At 58.1% G+C, this 23,421-nt stretch overlaps 4 protein-coding genes across 4 annotated transcripts in view; 1 reads left to right on the top strand and 3 right to left on the bottom strand.

The window, feature by feature from the left end:
• Nucleotides 1–222: 222 nt before the first annotated feature.
• Nucleotides 223–2,526, bottom strand: LOC103200444 (U3 small nucleolar RNA-associated protein 14 homolog A-like). Its single transcript, XM_007944952.2, has one exon. It carries the CDS (start codon nucleotides 2,506–2,508, stop codon nucleotides 223–225), a length of 2,286 nt encoding a protein of 761 aa, XP_007943143.1. The 5' UTR covers nucleotides 2,509–2,526.
• An 822-nt stretch (nucleotides 2,527–3,348) lies between these two features.
• ZDHHC24 (zinc finger DHHC-type containing 24) lies at nucleotides 3,349–7,460 on the bottom strand. Its single transcript, XM_007944725.2, has 3 exons — nucleotides 7,180–7,460; nucleotides 5,682–5,959; nucleotides 3,349–3,626 (listed from the first exon to the last, which is right to left on the bottom strand). The coding sequence occupies exons 1-3, from the start codon at nucleotides 7,458–7,460 to the stop codon at nucleotides 3,349–3,351; spliced, it is 837 nt and encodes a 278-aa protein (XP_007942916.1).
• Nucleotides 7,461–8,312: 852 nt separating this feature from the next.
• On the top strand, nucleotides 8,313–21,725 carry ACTN3 (actinin alpha 3). Its single transcript, XM_007944723.2, has 21 exons — nucleotides 8,313–8,456; nucleotides 13,080–13,194; nucleotides 13,385–13,504; nucleotides 13,758–13,844; nucleotides 13,925–14,012; nucleotides 14,603–14,681; nucleotides 14,770–14,851; nucleotides 15,247–15,332; nucleotides 15,819–15,911; nucleotides 16,205–16,435; nucleotides 16,546–16,693; nucleotides 17,895–18,045; nucleotides 18,401–18,509; nucleotides 18,598–18,738; nucleotides 18,948–19,130; nucleotides 19,726–19,860; nucleotides 20,012–20,191; nucleotides 20,509–20,655; nucleotides 20,741–20,806; nucleotides 21,321–21,479; nucleotides 21,567–21,725. Exons 1-21 carry the CDS (start codon nucleotides 8,313–8,315, stop codon nucleotides 21,723–21,725), a joined length of 2,703 nt encoding a protein of 900 aa, XP_007942914.1.
• A 657-nt stretch (nucleotides 21,726–22,382) lies between these two features.
• CTSF (cathepsin F) overlaps nucleotides 22,383–23,421 on the bottom strand; it is a 5,328-nt gene continuing 4,289 nt past the window's right edge. Inside the window, exons 10-14 of the mRNA XM_042781536.1 lie at nucleotides 23,284–23,403; nucleotides 23,144–23,208; nucleotides 22,959–23,049; nucleotides 22,538–22,596; nucleotides 22,383–22,457 (exon numbers count right to left, since the gene is read on the bottom strand). Of these exons, the coding sequence (XP_042637470.1) occupies nucleotides 22,383–22,457; nucleotides 22,538–22,596; nucleotides 22,959–23,049; nucleotides 23,144–23,208; nucleotides 23,284–23,403 (410 nt within the window). The remainder of the gene's footprint in view (nucleotides 22,458–22,537; nucleotides 22,597–22,958; nucleotides 23,050–23,143; nucleotides 23,209–23,283; nucleotides 23,404–23,421) is intronic.

The raw sequence follows: 23,421 nt of genomic DNA, 5'->3' as shown, positions 1-23,421 counted from the left end.
TTTAAAGCTCCCTCTGGAAGTCTCTATTGACTATAAAGATACCAGAATACAGCTACATAACAAGGGAGTCTCAGAGGGGCCTTTTTTTTTTTTTTTTAATATAAACTAAATAAAAGCCTTTATTTCTAACGTCCAGTTTGGGAGCTGATCTTGGAAATGAGTTAACGCCGAGTCTGGGAGGAGGCAGCGGCCAGGGCACCAGGCTGTCACTTTCCCAGCACCTCAGGCCACAGAGCTTTTCTTCAGCCATTTCTTGTGACGGATGGAGAGTGGTTTGGGGTTCCTCTGCACCACAGAGAGGTCCGACCTCGAGGAAGACCGGTATCCCACATCCTCGGCGCTGAGGGGAGTGATGATATGGCCTGGCTTGGTGACAACCCTGGGCATAGTCAGCTTTTGGAAGGCCCTCTGGGTGTTCCACGTAGATCCTGCAGGGGTCTGGATGGTCCTTTTGAATTGCTGACGGTGGGTGAAGGGGAACGGGAGGGCGTGCACCTGATGAACTGCAGCACAGATGTTGCGCTTCTCACTGATCACCACGTTGGGCAAATTCTCGTCTTTTCTTGGAGGCCGCTCAGGGGCTTTCATGAGAAACCGGCGTCTTTTCCTGGCGCCGGGCTGCAGGCCCACCCCACCCCACTCGCCCCAGCCAGGCAGCATCAGGTCCACGTCCTTTGGCTTATTCGCCTCCACAGCTGCCCTCTTCTCGTCTAAGAAGTCTCTGATGACATCATCCCCAGCGAAAGCATCCTTTATCATCTGCCTTTCGTCTCTCTCCTCTTCACCTTCCAACTCCTCTATCACAGTGGGACCTGCCATGGACTTCCCAGGAGAATGAGTGGTTAGGAGGTCCTGCAGGTCAATCATTCGCACCCTCTTCTTCTTCCTCGGGGCGTCAGGCTGCGTGTCTGGATTTCTCTCCGTCTGCTGCCCTCGGAACACACATCTGGGGGGCCCTGTGTTCTGCAAACAGCCTCTGAGGCCCAGCGCCTCCAGCTCTTCCAGCGGCCGCACTCCCTCTGGCCTCTGCAGCAGTAAGGGCTCCTTCTCGTCCTGGACCAGGAGGACCGCCCCCACGGAATCCACTCTTTGCTTCCTCAACCGATGGCTTTCCTTGCCGAGTTGCAAGGACAGTGCCCTCAATTCGGACAGCACCTCCTGGCTGCTAGGGTCTTGTGTTTCTTGCTGTCCCACGGGCTCAGCATCCTGGCCGGGCTCCGCCCTCTTCCTAAGAGATGGCCTTTCCTCAAATTCTTTCAAGGGTTCCTCTTCTGCTACCGGGCTTTCTTCCTCCTCCCTTTCTGAACCCCCGCAGCTTGCATGCCTAGGGAGTTGGGCAGGGTCCTTCTGGATTTCCGCCTCTCTCGCGTCACTGGTGCAACTTCTGTGCATCCAGGGGTTTGGCCCGTGTGTGTTCACTGGGACTCGGTGCGAGACGTCAGGGACAAGGAGTCCAACCTCCTCTGCACCTCCCTCCTCTTCCTCACTCTCCGAAGGCTCCTGGAGCTTCTGCACCAGTTCCTTGTTCTTGGCCCATTGCTCCTGCATGGCCTGGCGAGCCGCTGGGTCATACCGGGCCCTGACTGCCCTTGACTTGGCCCGTTTCCCGTTGTCCTGGTGCCTCAGGCTCAGTCGCTCCATCATCCTGGCCTTTCCCGTCGTCTCCCGTCCTAATGCTGCGGTAGGACAGACCTTCCCCAGAGCTTCCAACTCTCTTAGGGCTTTCTTGGCCTTTCCTTTCTTCACAGCTCTGCGATACTTTCTGCTCTTGATCCTCTTCTCCCTCCGAGCCCTGGCCTCGTAATAGGACTGCAGGGCCCGGGCCCTCTGAAGCTCGGCTCGGCGTAGCTTGGCCTCTTCCAGGCTCATGGCTTTGAGCGAAGCCTTTTCTGCTGGCGTCAGTAAAGGGTCTAGCACTGGCTGCTTGTTCTTGTGGAGGACGTTATAAATTTCCTCCTCCAGGGCAGTTCTTGCCTTCCAGCCTCTGAGCACGTGTTCGATGGGAGCAAAGGCTCCCGGCTCCTTCTGCAGGGGAAAAGCCAGCTGCTCGGCCTTCCGGTTCTTTACAACTATGGGATCCCATTTGGAGAGAGCTTGGGAGGTTTGACTGAATGCCACCTCTCTGTGGATCCGCGCAACCTCTTCCGCGCAAAGGGGCAACTCCACAGTCTTTGATTGCACTCTCTTCAGTTGCTTTCTCACAGCGGCCAAGGAGGACGAAGCTTTACTGGGCTGCAGCAGATCTGCGAGGACCAGCTTGTCTCCTATTCCTTCAGAACTGACATTGAACTCTGACATGTTCAGGTGTGCCTCTGATCTCTCAGCCGACTCCCACCTACTCTTTCCATCAAGGGAACGGATTGCTTCCAGAAGCTTCCGATGCTTCCACTCCCTATCACTGTCCCCTTCATCTTCACTGGTGCTCACGGTGTAGTCTTTTGGCAAATCCACTAGTTCTTCCTGTTGGCACAAAGCCAGAAGGTTCTCTGCTGCCCCAGCCGCACTCATCTTCACAGCCCCGCTCTCACACACGTGGGCCCTACTCACTTTCTTCTGCTGTGCATGGGTGAAGGAGAAAAGCACAAAGACCTGGGTTCAAATCCTGACTCCTTCACTTACTGCCCCATGATCTTATCCCACCAACTCTCAGAGCTTTGTGTTTTCCACCCTCAAAAGAGGGATCCTAATTGCTGTCTGATGCAGCGGGAGGGTCAAGGGCACTGCTGTTGTAGGAACCCTGCCAGCTCTAAATCCCTGAACCTAGGGAAGGAGCTGGTGTTCTCAAACTTGGCTGCCTTGACTACAGGGGTTCCCCCGACCACCACTATGCCAAGGAAGCCAGAGGAGGCAGAGCCCTGGCCCCTGAGCCCTCAGACAGTCCTTGGTTTCCAGGCCTGACAATCCAGGGACAACAAATAGCAGCTCAGGCAAAAAATCACGGGACTAGAAACTGAACCAAGACAGAGGAAGGACAACAATGAACTGTGTGCTTTATTAGCCTGGAGAAGAGGCAGCCAGCCTGGCCAAGCAGCCCTTCTCAGGCCCTCCAGAGCACTTGGGCCCACTCACAGAGGTAGATTGCAGGACCCCAGCCCTGGATGGGTGGGAGTCCAAGCTAGGCAGGGGCACGGCCAAGTGAAGGAAGGGGCAGGAATTGCCAAACGGATCCCAAATTTCCAACTCGAGTTGACTGGGGCAGCGGCTTGGGTTATTTCTAGAGCAGCCACAGGTATGAAGAGCCAACCCGCTCTCTACCCCCCCCCCCCCCTCCCCCCCCCCCCCCCCCCCCCCCCCCGCCCTCAGCTCAGTCCCAGCTCTCCCTGGAATCAGGAAGCCTCGAGTGCCTCGTCAGTCAGCTGCGGTCTGGAAGGAGATCCCGTCCCCAGGCAAGGGGGAGGCCAGGAAGGGCCAGAGCCAGACGAGGGCCCAGCGCGGCCCCAGGGCTGCCTGCAGGTTGCGGCAGGGGCCCAGGTCATAGGCTTGCTGGCCCCGAGCCCACTCCCACGTGGTCTGGCCGCGCAGCAGCAGCATCCCGTGGAAAAGCAGCCCAGCCCCGCACAAGAGCGCGCCCGCCACGCACGTGTCCATCACGAAGGCCAGGGCGAACTGTGCCAGAGATACCCTACCTGCGAGGAGAGAGCAGAGGGGGTGAGGGGCAGCAGGCAGCCCAGGCTCCCAGGGCCCAGCTCCTGCCCTCCTCCCACCCTCCCCCACGAAGCAGGGCTCCTCCCCAGGTGGTTGTGCCATGCCGGGGGGCACAGCCCCCTGCCCGAGAGACCCTGACTCATACACTGAGTGCTGGGCACTGAAGGAGCGCAGCAGATGGCACCTCAGCCCTCAGAGCTCACAGACGGACACCCGACACATCAGGTCTCAGCCGGGATGTGCATGCCAGTGAGAAGTGTGGTGTCTTATATGGCCCCAGCCCACAGCAGGCACAAAGTAGCTGCTGAATTAACGAACTACCAAATGTTGTGAAGACATTGTGCTAACAAAAGAAGGCAGATGCAGTCGGCCGCATAGTGCAGGATGCTATTGTGTGAATGTCCATACTGGGCAGATCCACAGATGAGCACAGGAGTGGCTGCCAGGGTCTGGAAGGGGGCGGGGGGAGCAAGGAGTGTGATTGCGTCATGGGCACAGAGCTTCCTTTGGGAGGATGAGAAAGTTCTGGAATTAGTGCAAACTCAGCTGCTGAAAATTCCCTGGAGCACAGTTGTACTCAGACTGACGTGGGGTCACCACGAGCCGGAGTCGCTTGGACAGCGGCTGGTTTTCAGATGGGTGCACAGCAGCAGAAGCGCATTAAGTACCACCGAACCGCACACTTTAAAACGGCTACAGTGCCATCTGTTATAGGAATTTTGCTTCAATTTAAAAGAGAGAGGGCCTATGGGGAAAAGAAAACACCGTGAAAACGTACTGCGAGAGTGGGGAAGGCAGATTTGGGGCCGTTGGTACAGACTCTGAGAGACACCATGAGCTCAGCAGGCCCAGAGCAGAAAGAGCCTGGGGCCGGGAGCCCAATGCTGCAGGGAGCGGGGGAGTGAGTGGGAGGCCGCAGAGCTGGCGTGGGGGAGGTGTCACTGGAGGGCTTGAGTCTCAGTGGAGACAGGCAGTTATGAGGAAGGAGAAGAGGGCTGGCCAGGAGCTGAGAGTGGACTGACAAAGAAACAGACCAACTCCATGGGTGGACCCCCATGGGCTTCCCCTGGGCTGCAGAGAGTGGAGGTCCTCAGACCGAGATGGACTTGGTTAGGATGAGGAAGTGCAGGGACAACTCTGAACAAGTCAGAGAGGAGGGAGTCAGGGAAGAGAAAGTCCAAAGCACTCTGTGGGCAGAGAACAAAGAATCTAAGGACTGCCAAACCCAACCCACTGCAGTCAACTCTATTCCGACACACAGAGACCCCACAGGACACAGCAGAACTGCCCCATGCGGTTTCTAAGGCTGTCAATCTTGACAGAAGCAGACTGACTCATCTTTCTCCCACAGAGCAGCTGTGGGTTCAAACCACCAACCCTCTGGTTAACAGTCAAATGCTTTAACCACTATGCCACCAGAGCTCCTTTGTACAAAGACTAGTGGTGCTTTTATCTTGAGTGGTGTTGTCCAGACCACGACCTCTCACTCAGCCTCCTGATCCATATCTTCCCCGAGGACTGAGTTCTCCTAACAACTTCCAGTAACAGGGCCTTCTGCTGTCTATAACCTCCACTGGCTCCCTGCTGCCCAGTCAAATAAGGGCCATCCTCACACTGGTATTCAAAGCCCTCCACCAGTCCTAACCTACTTTCCTAGCCTTAATTCCCACAATGCCCTGTGTTGCTTCCTGCCCAAGCTCAGCCTTTGTTCATGCAGCACCCCTTATTTAGGAAACTCCCTGCACCGTGCCTATAGAACTCCCACCAGTCTATCCTGCTCAGCCAACACCTCCTGGAATCCTTCCTGGGTTCTCTCAGCCAGAACTCTGTATGTGGGCTGAGACACCAGGGAGCACCAGTCTGTCCTCATCCGGCACCAAGGATATGTCCTCATCCGGCACCAAGGATACTGGGACTGGGGCCCTGGGGTCCTGCCACAAGAACCAGCGGGAAATCTCATCTCCCATTGGAATGGGCTTTCCACAGCCTGATGCCAGGGTGTCTGCCTCCCCGCAGCGGCTGCCCAGGCTCCTCACCTGTGAGCAGCATCAGCCAAGGCAGGAAGAGGAGCGTGGCAGCGTGGAGTGGGGCGTGGGCTTGCAGCAGGGCTGAGAGGGCGGGGCCCAGAAGCACCGAGACGTGGAGCAGGACGCCGGCAGCATGAAGCAGAAGGCACAGGAAGGGCCGGTAGTTCTGGAAGCCCACGCAGCAGCCCAGCAGACGGCAGTGGTGGTCCCGGCGCAGGATGCAGACGCGGCAGGCGGAGCAGTGCCCACTGCGCGGTGGCACCTGGCTCTGGCACTGGTAGCAGTAACTGCAGGGAAAGAACCATGGGTCAGTGTCCCCAACAGTTCTTAGCGCCCCATGTCATGCCCAGGGGCAGCCCCTGAGCCCCAGGTTCTGCTAGATGATGCAGATTGAACAAAAGACATCTCGGCCTCTTCCAGCTTTAGCTCTGCAGACCTGAGGTCTCTTCCAACTCCAGCATCCCTGGCCCTAAGGCCCTTCTCTAGCCTCTAACATCCAGGCACAAACTCACTTCCTCCATGATCACTACACTGTTCCAAGCCACCATGAACCGTCCCCTCCTAGTCTCTTCCCAACAGCCAGACTGAGCCTTTTAAAACCAAAGTCAGGTCCCTCCTGTGCTCAAATCCCTCCCATGACTCTCCACTTGCGCTGGTAAAAAGCAAAGCCTTCCGTACAAGGTCCTACAGGCTCTGACCCCACCCCTTAGGTCTCTCACCTCTCCCTCTCCTACAATTCCCCCCTCGACTCCAGCCACACCGTCTCCTTGATGTTCCCCAAACATGCAGGGCACACAACTGCCCGGCAGCCTTTGCACTGTCTGGTCCCTTTGGTTTGGAACACTCCCAGCTTCCCACGTCTAACTCCCCACCTTCTTCAAGTCTTTGCTCAAATGTCACCTTCTCAGCTAGACCGACCCTAACCATCCTATTTAATAAAACTGCAACTCGTACCTCCTTTTCCTTCTGTTTTTTCCAAAATACCATCATCTAATATTTTACGTAATGTGCTTATTTATTATGCCAACAGTGTTTTACTCCCCCACCCCCATGAAATCAGCTCTAGATGAAGAATCTGTTTGACTAAGTGTCCTCAGTGTCTAGGAGTACGCAGCACATAGGTCACTCACTGCCCTCGAGTGGGATCCGACTCAGTCACCCCTCCTTGTGTTTCCGAGGCGGTATCATTATGGAAGTAGATTGCCCAATCTTCCTTCTGAGGAGTGGCTGGTGGGTTTGAACCTCCAGCCTTCTGGTTAGCAGTCAAATGCCTCAGGCACTACACTACCAAAAACCCAATGCCCAGCACACAGTAGGTGCTCAATAAATATCTGTGGGTGAATGAATGCTACTTCTTCTGGCTCACCAAGAATCCCAGGTTCTAAAGGGTGTTCAGGCCCTAATATCCCGGATTCTAAAGTAACCTGGTTTTAACATGGCAGGTCCGGGGCCCCTCCCCCTGTCCAAGGCGCGCACTTCTCCCCGCCGGACCCAGCGCCCCACTCACGCCCAGCCCTGGCCAAGCCCGCGGCCGGCCAGCATCACGCCCCGGATGCTGGGATCGGAGCGCAGGAACAGCCCCACGTTGCCCAGCAGGTTGAACAGCTGGAAGGCGGCCAGCGCCAGCTGCAAGGCCCGGGCCAGCGGTCCCAGCGGGGGCGGCCCGGGACCCAGCACCAGCACGTAGGCTAGCTCTAGGCCCACGGCCGCGGCCCACAGCGCCGTGAGCACGAGAGGCAGCCGCGCAGGTGTCCCCTCCGCGTTCCCCGCCGCCCAAGGCTGCCCCATGACCTGGGCCCACCCGCTAGGTTCCTGGTACCCGGCAGCTTCCGTATAGAGGCGGGGATAGAGGCAGACGGACAGCTGCAATGACCAATAAGAGCTCTTAAAAGAGCCGCCTTCAGATGCGGAGATGTGATTGGACAGCCGAATAAGCCAGCGAGATGCTTGGACTCGGGTGGGCGCTAGAGCTCGAGAAGAGCCTTACATCATAGCCCCGCCCAAAGCCGGGCTGGCTCGCGCGTCCGCAGGATTGAGTTGCAACCTCGGTGGCGTCGGGGTTTCCCGGCTCAGCACATTCCCTGTCATCCAGCAGGCGCCCCGATATTAATAGCTTTGCCTCGTCCAGGTCCAGCTGGACCAGAGCCCCTCCCCATGCTCGGGTGTCTCCCTCCCTCACCCCAGAAAACACTTAAAACGGCTCGGCGCTTCCATGTTTACGATTGAAATGCGAAAAGGGCGCCCTGTTTCCCACCTGCATGGCGCTGGAAGAGTCGGGAGGAGACCCCAAGGGACGCCTCTAGAACGGTCTGCAGCTACCAAGATTGTCGTCACCTGCACTGTACAGATGAGGAAATCTAGACTCAGAGAGGGCCCGCGGCTCTCCTAAGGCCACACAGCGCTCAAGCGGCCGAGCCGTGATGCGAACTCCAGGTCCACGAGGATCCGCTTCAGCGCCCCCCATTCCGTAGCCCCAGCATAGACTCTGGTCCCGACCCAAGCGCCCTCGCCCCCAGACGGCCCCACCCTCCTCCCCCATATTTAGCGCGAACCCGATCCGGGGCTGGGCAGGGCCCTACTTAACGCGGCTCCAGCGGTGGGGAGCGCGCGGAGCGGAGCGGAGCCAGCAGCCCGAGCGCGATGATGATGGTTATGCAGCCCGAGGGCCTGGGGGCCCGGGAGGGGCCCTTCGTGGGCAGCGGGGGCGGCGAGTACATGGAGCAGGAGGAGGACTGGGACCGTGACCTGCTGCTGGACCCGGCCTGGGAGAAGCAGCAGCGGAAAGTGAGTGCTCGCCCACTTCCAGGTGGCAAAACTGAGGCCCAAGTGGCTGGGAGGTTTGTCCGCAGTTTCCCAGCAGGTCAGGGTCAGCGTCTGTCTTTAACCCTCAGTGCCATTCCCCAGCCCAGGCTTTACCCACCAGCCCTTCAGCTGCCCCTCTGGGCTGGAAGAGCCCCCCTGAGGGGTTTAGGGTGGCAGGGGAGAGTTTCTGGGGTCCCCACCCCTAGGGTTCATTCCCTTGAGCGCACTGTGCCCTTTCTGCTGGGGAAGACGGTTGGGCCAAACCCAGGGGATCCAAGTTGAATAACTGCTTTCACCCCACGTCCCCACATCCCCACATCCCCATGCTCTAGTTAAATATACTCAGGCCCCGACCTGAGGGCTTGTGGCCAGGCAACTTCTGAACTGGGGAATATTGGTGGGGGTATCTAGGTCCCATCCCACCCTCTCCTCCTCTGTCCTCTAGCATGAGGTTCACAGTCACTCCAGTTATCAGATGAGAAAGTGAGGCCTGGGAGGGGGCAGAGGTCAGTCCCAAATCGTATACATGGTGTCAGAAACAGGACTTCTCAGCCTGAGGATCTCTGCCTCCTGCTCCACCCCTGCTCTTTCCCAGGCTACCCCTCCCCCACAGGGACCCTGAGTCTGCTGAAAAGACCACAAGGTCAGGGAGGAGGGGAGCCCCAGGTCCTCTTACGTGGTAACCTGACTCTCCAGCCAGATGGACACTTTGTGCTGACACAGCTCCTTGGGGGAGAAGACCGGGCCACATGGGCCAGCCAGCAGTGTAGGGCGCTGGGAGCCCTCCCTCTCCCTCGGCTATTTTCACTCCGAGGCTCTCCCAAGTGGAGGGGGCAGGACCCTTGGGTTCCTAACAGGAAATGAGCTGGGCTGGAGTGAGAAAAGGCAGGGGGAATGTTGGCAGGGATAAGCGGGGCCCCTCCGGCCGGTGAGCTACGTGCCACCGAGAAAAGGGCAGGCCACAGGGGTGCTCGTGGAACAGGCAGAATGTGGGAATCCCAGAATTTAGGATAAGCACGTTTCCGCTGGGTTAGATGACGGGATGACTCCAGGGGCCAGGAGGCTCAGCTGACTCTACTGGGCTCCCCCCGAGTGCTGCCTCCCCCCAGGCCCCTCCTGCACCTGTCTCCAAGCACAGCTGTGGTCCCTGGGCTCAGCAGTCTGCTGGTGATGTCATCCCTGCCCCTGGCTCCAGCTGTCATCTGTCTGAACAATTCCCCCCACCCCCGCAGGCCGCCCTGCATGCCAGTCTGCAACATGCCTTTCCACCCAACAGCCCATCAGCCGCATCCTTGCAGCCCAGCTTAACACCAGCGCTTCACCCATCATTCCACCGCTGCACGGCTGGATGCTCTGTAAATCCACCTGTGTCCTCTGTGATCGGATAGCCGGTGTTTTCTTGTTGTCCAAGGTTGCTTATTTCGATGTGGTAATAAACACTCGTGTGCACAGCTTCGGCCCCTGTGTCCCTGATTCTCTGTGCTCCCTCTCTTGCCTTCCTCCCTGCAAGGACTTCACACAGCCTTGGGGCACTCCTGCCTCCTCCCACCTGATGCCTGAGTCCTCTCCACTCAACTTCATTCAAAAACATTCATTGAATAAATACATCTTAAGGAGGTCCCAAGGAGCTCTGGTGGTGCGCTGGTTAAGCCATCAGCTGCTAACCAGAAGGTCAGCGGTCTGAACCCACCAGCTGCTCCACGGGAGAGAGATGAGGCAGTCTGCTTCTGTAAAGATGTACAGCCTTGGGAACCCTATGGGGCAGTTCCACTCTGTCCTGTAGGGTTGTTGGGAGTGAGAATCAACTCCATGGCCATGAGTTGGACCACTGGTCTTTCAAACAGCAGCAGAGTCGCCCATGGTGAACATGTTTCAGTGGAGCTTCCAGACTAGCAAGGACTTTCCAATCTGCCTCCAAAGAGAAGGAGGCAGTGAGAGCCTTACGAGCGATAGCAGAAAATCATTGGCTGTAGTGCTGCAAGCTAAACCCTCAGGTTGGAAGGCACTGACAATGGTTGCAGCAATGGGCTCAAACATCCCTACTATTATAAAGATAAGGAGCTGTGGTGGCACAGTGGTTGAAGTGCTCCACTGCTAACCAGAAGGGTCGGTGGTTCCAACCACCAGCTACTCTGCAGGAGAAAGATGTGGTAGTCTGCTTCCATAATCCTGTGGCGCAGTTCCACTCTGTCCTCTAGGGGCACTGTGAGGTGGAATCGACTCAGTGGTAGTGGGTTTGGTTTGGGCTTTGTTTCTGTAAAGATGACAGTTTTGGAAGCTCCGTGGGCAGGTAGGTCTACTATGTCACTATGAGTTGGAGTTCTCTCAATGGCAACGGGTTTGGTGATTGGGAGGATGGCAGAGGACCAGGCACCGTTTTGTTCTGTTACACACGAGGTCTGTCTGAGTTGGAGCTGACTCAAGGGCACACCTCATAACAAGAAATGTAGGTGCCAGGCACTGTTTCAGGTGCCGGGGACCCAGTAGGGAATGAAATAAAGTCCATGCTGCAGCAGGGATAAATGTTTCTCACATCCACCTGGCCTGACTTGTCCCTCTGGCCAGCACCTCTCCTTTCTCTCTCTGCTCCCCTTCACTGCCTCCTTGTTCTCCCTTCTCAGCCAAGCCATCAGTCTCCACTCTGACCAGAGCCAACTTTCTGAAACACAGTTCTGCCTGCCTGCCTCCCTCCTCTGCCCCAAAGCTTTGCTGACTCCCTGTGGCCCTCAGGATCAAGTTCAAACTCCCTGGCTTAGCACCCAAGATCATGCATGCCCTGGCCCCTGCCGCCCCTCCGGCCTGCCTCTCACTGCTTAGGCCCTGACACCCCCAGCTTTATTCCAGCAGTATTGTAGTCCCATATTCTGAGCAACTGTTTCCAACCCCCATGTGGCTGCCTTGTCCGCAATGCCCTTGCCTGTCCTTTGCGGCCTCCACTCAGGCTCCTCCATCACAGCTCTGAGCAGACATTAGTCTTTCCTGGGGGGACTCCCCTAGACTCCTCATCACGTCTCTCCCAGCACTTCTCAGGCCACCACGTCCTTTGACAGTGTGCCTCTTTAATGTCATGTGTGTCACAGGAAAGAACAGCCCCCCAGGCTTGTAGAGCTCTGTGCTGCCCCAGGAGCCCCCACTGAGCCCCGACCCAGACCTGCCTCCCCCCCACACACTCCATCCAGACTCAGATCATCCCAGATTCCAGGCTTGGAAGGGACTGCAGAGAATTCAGCCACCTCCGTGCATGCATCCTCGTACCTACTTACACACCGCCAGTGACGGGACACTCACTCCCTCACCCTCCCAACGAATAGCCCTGCAGATATTTGAAATACTTCCATATCCAATAACTAGGGCTCCTGGCAAGTTGGTCTGCGGCAGAGAAGCTGGCTGAGGGGAAGTTTCCAGTGACTTCCAGGGCCTTCTCTCAGGAGTACATGTTTTGTGGTGGGAAATGCTCCAGATTCTGGAATCTTGCAGGGTCTGAGGAAGAAGGTCCTCACATCACGGAGGCTGACCCCTTAATTACATAAATGGGGAAACTGAGGCCCAGACAGGGCAAGGGGCTGATCCCAGGTCCCGGACAGTGAGTAGCTCAGCTGGAATTGCACCTCCACTGTGCCCACCAAAGATTCTAATCGCAGACTTCTGGCCTGAAGGTTGTGGCTGTTAGGTGCCGTGCAGTTGGTTCCGACTCTCAGTGACCTCCTGTACGACAGAGTGAGACGCTGCCTGGTCCTGCGCCATCCTCACAACCGATGCTGTGTTTGAGCCCATCGTTGCAGCCACTGTGTCCGTCCATCTGGTCGGAGGCTTCCTCCTCTTCCTGTACTCTGAGAAGGCAGCTCTTCCCCAGTTGTGTTTTGAGCACCTTCTAACCCGATAGGCCATTTTCCAGCACTGTATCAGACAAGGTTCTGCTTCTGTCTCATGGCTGTCGCTGGCCAGTGTTTTCAGAATTAGGTTGCTGGGTTATTGGAAGGTTGGTGGAAACCTGTGCACTGAACTCCAGGCTGCCTCCATCCCCAACAGAGTCACCTACGCCCGTCCCATCCCAGATGGAGTCTGAGGGCGGCTGTCTCCTGAGTCCCTGCTGATCTTCCACAGCCTAGAAGCTCTCACAAACCCAGAGGCTGCTTGGAGGCGGGCTTAGGGCAGCCCTGGGGGGTTAGCAGAGTTGACATACTAATAACACAGACACAAAGTATCTCAGGCAGAACCTCAGGGCGGAATGGTTCAACCCAGAATTCTTCCCACTGCGGAAAGGCAGAAGCACCCTACGTGGACCCCTGCACCCAGGGGGCTCTCCCACTCGAGAGTCTGCTTCGCCATTTCTAATTTCCCCTCCTGGGCTGGCGTGCTGTCCAGGTGGGGTACCCCAAATCCAAACTGGGACTTGTGCAGCCCCAGGTCTCGTTTCTCCCCTTGCAGGAGAGCTAAGTCTCAGAAAGGGAAAGGAACTGGCCCAGGATGTACAGCAAGTCAGTGGCTGAGCCAGGACTTGAACCCAAGGCCTTGGGCTCAGAGAACCCTGAGCAGGGAGCCAGGGCTGTGCCCCACGCCCTCCAGACCCAACCTCATAGTCTGAGCCGTGTGCTCTGCCCCCAGACCTTCACCGCCTGGTGCAACTCACACCTACGCAAGGCAGGCACCCAGATCGAGAACATCGAGGAGGACTTCCGCAACGGCCTCAAACTCATGCTGCTCCTGGAGGTCATTTCGGGTGAGCAAATCGGTGCACAGGGATCCCAGGGGCCGGGAGACGCCAGAGAGCTGCGGGGAGAGCGGCCGCCAAGTGCTGGAGGGGGACTTGCTGGGGGTGGGGAATTTAGAAACATGGTCCTCAGCTGCCTTCCAGGACCTTTTGCTTTCATGACATTTGACTTTTGACCTCCCCTCTTTCTTACACCCAGGAGAGAGACTGCCTAGGCCAGACAAAGGCAAGATGCGCTTCCACAAAATTGCCAATGTCAATAAGGCCCTGGACTTCATTGCCAGCAAGGGGGTTAAGCTGGTGTCCATTGGCGCAGAAGGTAAGGCAGCAGGCGGGGCCCTGGGTGGGAGCTGAGGACCATTCCTGACACCAGCAACTCACCTCTGTGAGCCTCAGTTTCCACTTCTCAACAGTGGTACTAATCGTCCCTCGCAGGAGGGACTGGCAGGAGCTACTGTGCCCTGTGTGCCAGCTCTGCGATGGGAGACAAGGGCAGAGGGCAGGGCAGGGGGCACAGTGAGCAGCAGAGGCTCCAGATGCCAGGCAGCCCGTGCCCGCCCCCTACCCCACAGAGATTGTTGACGGGAACCTGAAGATGACCTTGGGCATGATCTGGACCATTATCCTCCGCTTCGCAATCCAGGACATCTCTGTGGAGGGTGAGCAGTGGGGAAGGATGTGGGGGGGGGGCCGGCCCCCACTGCTCCCCAGCCAATGCCCCCACCTCACTCCCATCCAGAAACCTCGGCCAAGGAAGGCTTACTCCTGTGGTGCCAACGCAAGACCGCACCCTACCGCAACGTCAACGTGCAGAACTTCCACACCAGGTCTGTTGGAACAGGGCCTCTGCTGGGCACCGGGCATGGAGAGGAGCCGGGCACAGGCCTCCCTTCAAGGCCTCTGCGGCCAATGAGGGACACAGAGCTGGTCATGAGCCACAGGGAAGGGAGAAGTCACAGCCAAGTTCTTAGAACAATGTCTGAAAATCGGAGGCACTGAGTCAGTCCTTGTTGAATTGATTGGATTTGAATCCAGGAGGGATGGGAGGCTTCCTGGAGGAGACATCTTTGGAAGGGCATTCCCATCAGAGGGAACCTTGCAAGCAAAGGCCTGGAGGCCAGAAACATCTAGTAACTGGTTTGGCCTAAGTACAGGGCATGTGAAGGTATTGTGATGAGCATGGAGAGGGTCATAGTCTGGTAATGAAAAGTCTCGAATCCCAAGGAGTCAGTACTTTACTCCAAAAGCGACAGGGAGTCATGGAAAGGCAGAGAGGGAAGGATGTGATTGGAACGGTAGGCAGGCAGTGATAGGCAGCGGCCCCCCCAGTTTATAGATGAGGCTATCCTAATGGGAGTGCTCCTGGCGTGAGGGTGGGATAGGACCTCAGCTTGAACCCAGGCTTCTCTCTGAGCAGCTGGAAGGATGGCCTGGCCCTCTGTGCTCTCATCCACCGCCACCGCCCCGACCTCATTGACTATGCCAAACTGCGCAAGGTAGGTCGGCCTCTGCCACCCCCAGTCCCAGCTCTCCAGCCTCTGCCCTCAGCTGACCTTTCACCTCTCCCGGCTCACACCTTTCTAGGATGACCCCATCGGCAACCTGAACACCGCCTTCGAGGTGGCAGAGAAATACCTGGACATCCCCAAGATGTTGGATGCGGAAGGTGAGTGAGCCCGGCCCAGGCAAGGACTCCACTTACCCATCAGCATAGTGGGTGAGGACTCCATTTACCAATCAGCATGGTCCAACCTCCACACTTTGCCTTGACCCTCCTCCTCCCAGAATGCTCTACTCCCTACCCCACTCCTTAGTCAGAATCCTTCCTCCAGGAACACTGTGTCCTGGCCCCTTGCCCCTCTCCACCCACTGGAACCCTGGGGTAATCAGGGAGGGCTTCAGGGAAGAGGAAGATGCTGGCTTTGAGGAAGCTGGTGGCTGGCAGCCAAGACTAGATGGCTCCACCCCTTCCTATTCTGAGGGTAATCTCTGCCTGGGAGGGGGCTTGAGCCCATTCCCCACCCCTGGCTTTGGCTGATAAACACCTCCCTGTCCCCCCAGACATTGTCAACACCCCAAAGCCAGACGAGAAGGCCATCATGACATACGTTTCCTGCTTCTACCATGCCTTTGCTGGGGCTGAGCAGGTAAGGGGCCCTCAGTGCTGCTGCCTGGGCAAGGCCTTCACCTGGTAGCATCCCAGCAGGTGCAGGTGCCAGGCCTGTGGGGCAGGGGCAGTACCACCTAGTCCTTGAGGAGCTCAGGCAGGAGCAGCGGCCTTTGGCCAGGAAGCTCCCCACCCCAAGAGGTGTGCCCCCATGGTCCCCTATTCGCACTAGCCCAGGCTTTATAATGCCTTATATAGAGTGGCAGGAGCTCTGGTGGCACAGTACCTAAGGCATTTGACTGCTAACCAGAAGGCTGGCTGTTCAAACCCACCAGCCACTCCTCAGAAGGAAGATAGGGGCAGTCTACTTCCATAGTGATATCACCTCGGAAAACCAAGGAGGGGTCGCTTTGAGTCGGATCCAACTCGATGGCAGTGAGTTTTGTGTTTTGTTACATAGAGTGGCAGGAGGCGGGGGTCTGGGCGGTTTGTTTCAATGCCAGCCCTCTGCCACCCTCCACCACAGGCCGAGACAGCCGCCAACAGGATCTGCAAGGTGCTGGCCGTGAACCAGGAAAACGAGAAGCTGATGGAGGAGTATGAGAAGCTGGCCAGTGAGGTGAGGCTGCAGCCAGAGAAGGTGCCCAGGTACTCCTCATCCCAGGCCCACTGGCCTCCCCAGGCCTGAGTCTACCGAACACCCTTTACTCTGTGCAGCCTAGACTGGATACAGGGGGCTGGGTACAGAAATGTACCCCTTACTCCTTCCCCTGACTAGGGGACCCCCATTCTGAAAGTCACCCCCACTGCGCTTGAGGCTTGTCCTCTGGCTGCAGCCTGGGTGTGAGTGGAGAGGGGTGCGTGAGGAGGCGGGCCAGCTCACAGCTCTCCGCCCCTCCTGGCCCCGGGCAGCTGCTGGAGTGGATCCGCCGCACGGTACCATGGCTGGAGAACCGCACGGGCGAGCCCAGCATGAGCGCCATGCAGCGTAAGCTGGAGGACTTCCGCGACTACCGGCGCCTGCACAAGCCGCCCCGCGTGCAGGAGAAGTGTCAGCTGGAGATCAACTTCAACACGCTGCAGACCAAGCTGCGGCTGAGCCACCGGCCCGCCTTCATGCCTTCGGAAGGCAGGCTGGTCTCGGTGAGCCGGGCTGGGGCCGAGGCTAGCCCTGGTCCTGCCCACGTGCTCCTGGGTGATCCACTGGCACACTCGGTGGACGGTGACGGAGGGTCCCTCTGCCTGCCCCACAGGACATTGCTAGCGCGTGGCGGGGGCTGGAGCAGGTGGAGAAGGGCTATGAGGACTGGCTGCTCTCGGAGATCCGGCGCCTGCAACGGCTTCAGCACCTGGCCGAGAAGTTCCAGCAGAAGGCGTCCCTGCATGAAACCTGGACCCGGGGTAGGGACCTCACGGGCTCAGCTCTGCCCGGGGTGGGGACCGGTAGAGAAAGGGGACCCAGCGCCAGGTGCTCTGCAAGGAAGCTACAGACCAGATTTCTAGTCCTAGTGCTTATCCCAACTTGCTGTGCAACCTTGGACAAATCAATGCCCCTCTCTGGGCCATCATTTCTTCATCTATAAATTCAAGCCTAAACGTCCTCCTGTCTCTGGCCTTCAATCGGTCTACTCTGATGAATCCCTCATTTAGCATTTTATTTGTGTGTGTGGCAGATGTCCAAGAGTAATGAATCCCCAAGCCTAACATCACTGATAACTCAAAGTATATTGATGCGAAAATATTGCCTCAAATATGTCACTCTGTGTCTAAACCATTCCTGCAGTACTCTACCAGAGCTTTAGTCCTACAAATTAACGAGTCTGCCTACAAATATTGAATAAACAAAACCCAAACCCACTGCCATCTAGTTATTCCTACTTATAGTAATGCCAATAGCATTTCCAAGGCTATAAATCTTTATGGAAGTAGGTTGCTCATCGGCCTCCAAGGAGCAGCTGGTAGGTTTGAACCACCAACCTTCTGGTTAGCAGCCAAATAAATGCCTTACCCAACGCAGCAGCAGAGCTCCTTATAATGAACAAACACTAATAACGGATTATGGCCATAATCGATAACATTAGTTTGATACAGTAAAGATCCCTTCATGTGGCCTTGGGAAGGTCTCCTAACATCTGCAAACCTCAGCTATGTCCTCTGCAAAATGCAGAAACACTCAATAAATGTTGGCAGCAATGATGATTATTTTGCATAATTATAGTAATTATTCACAGAGCTGTTTTACATTCATTGCTCATTAATTTAACAAGTATTCATCAAGGGTCTACCAAACGCCAGGCACTGAGCGCTGGGGACACAGTGATGAGCAAAGGCCAGGTTAGGGGGCTCACCGGGCTTACAGAGTTAAGAGGTGGTTCACGATCAAATAAACCCACAACTGTACCAAGGGCCCCGCCAATCGGTGCGGGGGCAGGGGTTGCTGACACCACTCTGAGGCCAAGGCCTGAGACAGGCACTTAATCAGAGCAAACCCTTAGAGTGGGCGGGCAGGAACGATCTGCACTTCACAGATGAGTGCTTCCGCGGTCACACGGCCCGGCCGCAGCTGCCGCTGGGTGACCAGAGCGGTCTTCTCTCCGAGCAGGAAAGGAGGACATGCTGAGCCAACGGGACTACGAGTCGGCCACGTTACAGGAGGTGCGGGCGCTGCTGCGGCGCCACGAGGCCTTCGAGAGCGACCTGGCGGCCCATCAGGACCGCGTGGAGCACATTGCTGCGCTTGCCCAGGAGCTCAAGTAGGCGTGGTCCGCTGCTGGAACCGCCCCTGGCGACATCGCTGTCCAACCGTGTCTTTCCCCAACCCCACTTGCTCCGCCTTCCTGCCGTAGCCCCGCCCCTACCTCCAGACCCCTCTCTGTTGTCCCAGTTCTTCCTCACCCACTCCACTTGGCCTGCCCCCAGCAGCCCTTTCCTCCTGTGACTCCGCCCCTTCCCACATAACCCCGCCCCCGGAAGCTCCAGGCCCCGCCCTCCGTCCACGCTGTCCCGGCTCTCTCGAGTCCCCACCGCCAGCCCCGATGCAGGTTCCAGCCCCGGGAGGGTGTCTGGGTCGGGGTCTGGGCCTACATTCGTCCCTGTCCCTCCCCCCAGTGAGCTGGACTACCACGAGGCGGCCTCCGTGAACAGCCGCTGCCAGGCCATCTGCGACCAGTGGGACAACCTGGGCACGCTGACCCAGAAGAGACGGGACGCACTCGAGGTGGGGCTGGGGACTCAGGAGTTGGGGGTGGGAGGCGAGAGGCCGCGGGCTGCGCAGGCCACTGAGCCGCCCTCCCTGCGGCCCCTAGCGGATGGAGAAGCTCTTGGAGACCATTGACCAGCTGCAGCTGGAGTTCGCGAGGCGAGCAGCGCCTTTTAACAACTGGCTGGACGGCGCAGTGGAGGACCTACAGGACGTGTGGCTGGTGCACTCAGTGGACGAGACCCAGGTGGGCGCTGGCCAGACCCACCCCTTGCCAGCTTAGGCTGCCAGTGTCAGGAGCCTGGTTGGGAAGATGCAAGGCCAGTCACTCCTTTGGGGTTCCTGGGGAGTTGGGACCAGAGGAAAACCCTAGTTCCGGATTCCTTGGACCTGCTGTCCTCTGTTGCCTGTGGGAGGTGGGGGACTGGGGCTGATGCTGTCTGCCTGTCCCCCTAGAGCCTGGTAACAGCACACGAGCAGTTCAAGGCAACTTTGCCCGAGGCTGACCGTGAGCGGGGCGCCATCCTGGGCATCCAGGGTGAAATCCAGAAGATCTGCCAAACGTACGGACTGCGGCCCATCACCAGCAACCCTTACATCAGTCTTAGCCCGCAGGATATCAACAGCAAGTGGGACACGGTCAGTGCCACCTGTGGCTTTCCCCTGACTGCCCGCCCTTGCCATCCTAACCACCTGACACCTCAGGTGTCCCACAATATGCAGAACAGAGGCCACCTTCAGATCTGGGGTCAGCCATCGACTCCACGTGGCCTGGGGTAAGCACCTTGCCTGTTTTGTTGGCCTCACCCTAAAATGGCCACAGCAGCATTTTCCTGTCAAGACTGATGTGTGTAGACACCTGATATAAAACTACCTGTGTTCGTTTACAAATCATGCTGGTAGCAGAGTGCCTAAGGCATCTGACTGCTAACCAAAAGGTTGGTGGTTCAAACCCACCAGCCATTGCATGGAAGAAAGACTGGGCAGTCTACAGAATTCTGTAAAGATTTACCACCTTGGAAACCCAATGGGGGTTGCAATGAGTTGAAACTGACTCAACGGCAGTGGGCTTGTTTTTCATCAGTTCCACTTTCCAGGTGAAGATTAAGGCCTAGAGAGGTTGAGTGGCTTGCCCCTAATCACAGCCCAGACCAGTTGGCTCAAGGGCAGCAGAGGCTGGGGTTTGAGGGGCTGGTCCCCAGAACTGCCTGTGGCACATCCATCTTCTTCCCAGGTCCGCAAGCTGGTGCCCAGTCGTGACCAGACGCTGCAAGAGGAGCTGGCACGGCAGCAGGTGAACGAGAGGCTCCGGCGACAGTTTGCAGCCCAGGCCAACGCCATTGGGCCCTGGATCCAGGCGAAGGTGGAGGTAAGTGCTTGGATGGCGGGCCTGCTGTGGTGGAGTGGGGCTGGGCCCCAGGGAGGCGGGAGCCTTCATCCTGCCGGGGCACTGCTGCCGGAGGTGGCAAGGCTGGCGGGCAGGGGCTGCCTGCACCCCAAGCTGCGGTTTGTCCCTGCAGGAGGTGGGGCGGCTAGCAGCGGGGACGCTGGGCTCTCTGGAGGAGCAGATGGCTGGGCTCCGGCAGCAGGAGCAGAACATCATCAACTACAAGAGCAACATTGACCGGCTGGAGGGTGACCACCAGCTGCTGCAGGAGAGCCTGGTGTTTGACAACAAACACACGGTCTACAGCATGGAGGTGGGCGCACACCCCTCGAGAGGGAGGAGGGCAGAGGTGGTGCTGGCCGGGGAAGCCTGGGGCTGCCTCATCTGGAAAGAGCTTGTCTGCCTCGGGAGGGTCCCCAGTTCAGCTGGGCCAGGGACAAGGAACAGCAGAGCGTCTGAAGCCAGAACAGGATTGGCTCACGCCGCGGACCCTCCAGAGTGCAGATGGGGACGGAGGCCCAGAGAGGGGGAGGACTTGCCCAGGGTCACACAGCGGGTTGGGGAGTCAGGCTGGAGCTGGTGGCTGGCACCGGCTGCCCACTCACTGGCTGCTTTCTCCCCCCACCCCAGCACATCCGTGTAGGCTGGGAGCAACTGCTCACCTCCATTGCCCGCACCATCAATGAGGTGGAGAACCAGGTTCTGACCCGAGATGCCAAGGGCCTGAGCCAGGAGCAGCTCAATGAGTTCCGAGCATCCTTCAACCACTTTGACCGGGTCAGCGGGGGCCCAGTGCGGTGCCACACTTGGGGTCGGGCTATGGGGCTTGGGGACTGGGCTGATACCCACTCCCCACCTGCAGAAGCGGAATGGGATGATGGAGCCTGACGACTTCCGAGCCTGCCTCATCTCCATGGGCTACGACTTGGTGAGTGCCCCCAACCCCTCCCAGGGACCCCACGCGGGTCCCTCTCCTGCTTATCACCTACTGTGTGCCTCCCATCGTCACACCCATGATCTCATTTTATCCTCATCCCACCCAGGGGGGTGAGAATTACCCCATTCTACACAGGGGCTATCAAAGGCTCAGACAGGTCAATTAACCTGCTCAAAGATACACAGCTGGGATCTTTATGGTCCCAAGCCAGGAACTTGGACCATTTTACTGCAGGGAGACGTCTGTGTAGCCCCAGAAAAGAAGGCCCAGGACCAACGCGCAGCAGGGGCCATTGTCTGGGGCAGGGAGCCCGTTTCAGACCCCAGGCCGGTAGAAGACTTCCCAAAGCCAGAGCTCTCCGAGGCAGCAGGGGGTCGGCTTCAGAGGAGGGGATCGTGTGGGCTGGGGTCCTGCAAGGCAAGGCTGACCGCCCCCAGGAGGGGGCAGCAGGAGCCCTCCTGGCTTTAGCACCCATGGGCGCCATGCCTGGCCTCTGTCCCTACAGGGGGAAGTGGAGTTTGCCCGCATCATGACCATGGTGGACCCCAACGCAGCCGGGGTCGTGACCTTCCAAGCCTTCATCGACTTCATGACCCGAGAGACTGCAGAGACCGACACAGTTGAGCAGGTGGTGGCGTCCTTCAAGATCCTGGCTGGAGACAAGGTGAGCCCTGGGCAGGGAGGGGCTGGTGGGAGTGGGCGGCCGGGGACAGGAGGCAGGTGGCCCACCTGAGTGCTCTCCTCTTGCCAGAACTACATCACCCCGGAGGAGCTGCGGCGGGAGCTCCCGGCTGAGCAGGCCGAATACTGCATCCGCCGCATGGTGTCCTATAAGGGCCCCGGGGCCCCGGCAGGAGCCCTGGACTACGTGGCCTTCTCCAGTGCCCTCTATGGGGAGAGCGACCTCTGACCTGCACCCTGAGCTTCTTGAAGCAAGGTGGAGTGGGGGTGCTTCCCATGGTGGGCTCCTCTCTTCCCTCAGAGCAGGGGTCTCAGAGAACGTGTTTCTGAATAAAGATTCGCCCCTTGGGTTGCTCACTATCTCCTCCTGCTCCCAGCTGCCCCACTCTGATCCCCACAGGTCCCCACTGTCCCCCTCGTGCCCTCAGAGACTAAGCATCCACACCACATGGGGGGACCAGGCCACCTCTTTATTGCCATTAGAAAAGTTTCTCTAGACAGGGAAGGGAATGCTGTCTCCCAATCAAGGGGGACCGTAAAATTTCTAGCTTTACACAGAGGAGAGCCAGGGCAGGAAGCTGAGCTGTTGGGGACAGAGCTGGTCTGAGGTCAGAGTCCTTTTTCCTCACCTGCTCCTTACCCAAGTCCAGGATTCTCACCCCAACATCCTCCTCGCTACCACAATTCAGCAAAGGTGCAGTTGGGGGACTCTGAGTAGGGCGAGTGGAGGGAAGAAGGGGCTGTGCCCCAGTGTCCTCTGCTGACCCCAAGGTACCCGGTGTCCGTCCCTTGGCCGGCTGTGCCTCCTGGGGAGGGGCCTGGCCACACAGGCCAGGCTGAGGAAGGGGCTGCTCTGGTCAGCACCATGTCCTGAGCCAGTGGCGCCTCAGTCCACCACTGCCGAGCTGGCCATGGTGTTCACACCACAGGCCCCGGACCCGCGGTACAAGTAGTAGTAACCCTAGGGGAGAAGAGGGCTTGGTGAGGGTATGAGGGCAGGTTGGGGGCCGCGGGGCCAGGGGCTGAGCGGGCGAGACTCACCTCCTCACCCCAGTCAGTGCCCCAGCTGTTCTTGATGGCCCAGAAGGGGGTGTCAGAGCCTGGAGAACCGTGAGCACAGAATCAGGGGCCTCTAACTCTCCAGACAGGCCCCAAGCACTTTGCACCCTTCAACTACGTACTGGGGGCCTACTGTGTGCCAGGCCCCAGGGAAAGAGCAGAAACAAAGCAGACCCCCTACCACCTCCCACAAACCTGGTGCAGGCAGCTGTTGGTCTGGAAAAGCCCAACCTCCCCAGCTTCAGCTTTTCTGCCCAGAGGGGATGGATGGTTCCGGCCCCAGCCCAAAGCCAGGGTAAGGACAGGGTTTCAGACATCCCCCGACTGCCCCTCCAGACGCCTTGAGGTCCAAGCCCAGCCTGTGGCCTGGGCTGGCTGGCCAGAGCTGGTCAGTGGAACTCACGGTTGCCGTAGCCCACAAGTAGCACAGCATGGTCGATGAGCCAGGGGCTGCAGAGGGGCCGGAGGGGGTGGGCAACCCCATGGCGGTAGAACTGGGGGGGAGAATAAGGAGTAGGGGACCAGCCCCAGTGAGAAGAGTGAGCCATCAGCAAGGGAGGGAATGGAGACGGAGGGACGGGGCCTCACCTGCATCCCAAAAGCATTGATGGCAACGGAGATCGGGCCATTCTTGGCCAGCCAGGCAGCCAGCTCTGGGACCAGAGGAGCAGAGTCAGTGGGCACTGGGCCCCAGCCCCCCAGCCCGTGCTCCCCCTGCCCCCACTCACTGCCTTCGTTCTGGCTCAGCTCCACCGAGTCGTTGATGTAGACCTTGGCCTTGTCTGCAGAGAAGCTGCAGGCCTGCATGTGGCCCTGGTAGCTGTAGTCTTCCTCGGTCTCCAGCCCTCCTGGGGAGTGATGGAGGT

Source organism: Orycteropus afer, unplaced genomic scaffold, assembly GCF_000298275.1.
Source record: "Orycteropus afer afer isolate SDZICR_OR568_19922 unplaced genomic scaffold, OryAfe1.0 scaffold00130, whole genome shotgun sequence".
In the NCBI taxonomy this organism is placed as follows: domain Eukaryota; kingdom Metazoa; phylum Chordata; class Mammalia; order Tubulidentata; family Orycteropodidae; genus Orycteropus; species Orycteropus afer.
This window is presented reverse-complemented; position numbering and strand designations above follow the sequence as displayed.

Excerpts from the sequence above, each read along its gene's own strand:
- LOC103200444 (XM_007944952.2), bottom strand. The coding sequence starts at position 2,508 with ATGAGTGCGGCTGGGGCAGCAGAGAACCTTCTGGCTTTGTGCCAACAG.
- ZDHHC24 (XM_007944725.2), bottom strand. The coding sequence starts at position 7,460 with ATGGGGCAGCCTTGGGCGGCGGGGAACGCGGAGGGGACACCTGCGCGG. Across the intron at positions 5,960-7,179 it reads GGGCTTGGCCAGGGCTGGGC|TTACTGCTACCAGTGCCAGA; the intron begins GTGAGTGGGGCG and ends CTTTCCCTGCAG. Across the intron at positions 3,627-5,681 it reads TTGGCTGATGCTGCTCACAG|GTAGGGTATCTCTGGCACAG; the intron begins GTGAGGAGCCTG and ends CTCTCCTCGCAG.
- ACTN3 (XM_007944723.2), top strand. The coding sequence starts at position 8,313 with ATGATGATGGTTATGCAGCCCGAGGGCCTGGGGGCCCGGGAGGGGCCC. Across the intron at positions 13,845-13,924 it reads CCAGGACATCTCTGTGGAGG|AAACCTCGGCCAAGGAAGGC; the intron begins GTGAGCAGTGGG and ends ACTCCCATCCAG. Across the intron at positions 18,046-18,400 it reads GCGCTTGCCCAGGAGCTCAA|TGAGCTGGACTACCACGAGG; the intron begins GTAGGCGTGGTC and ends CCCTCCCCCCAG.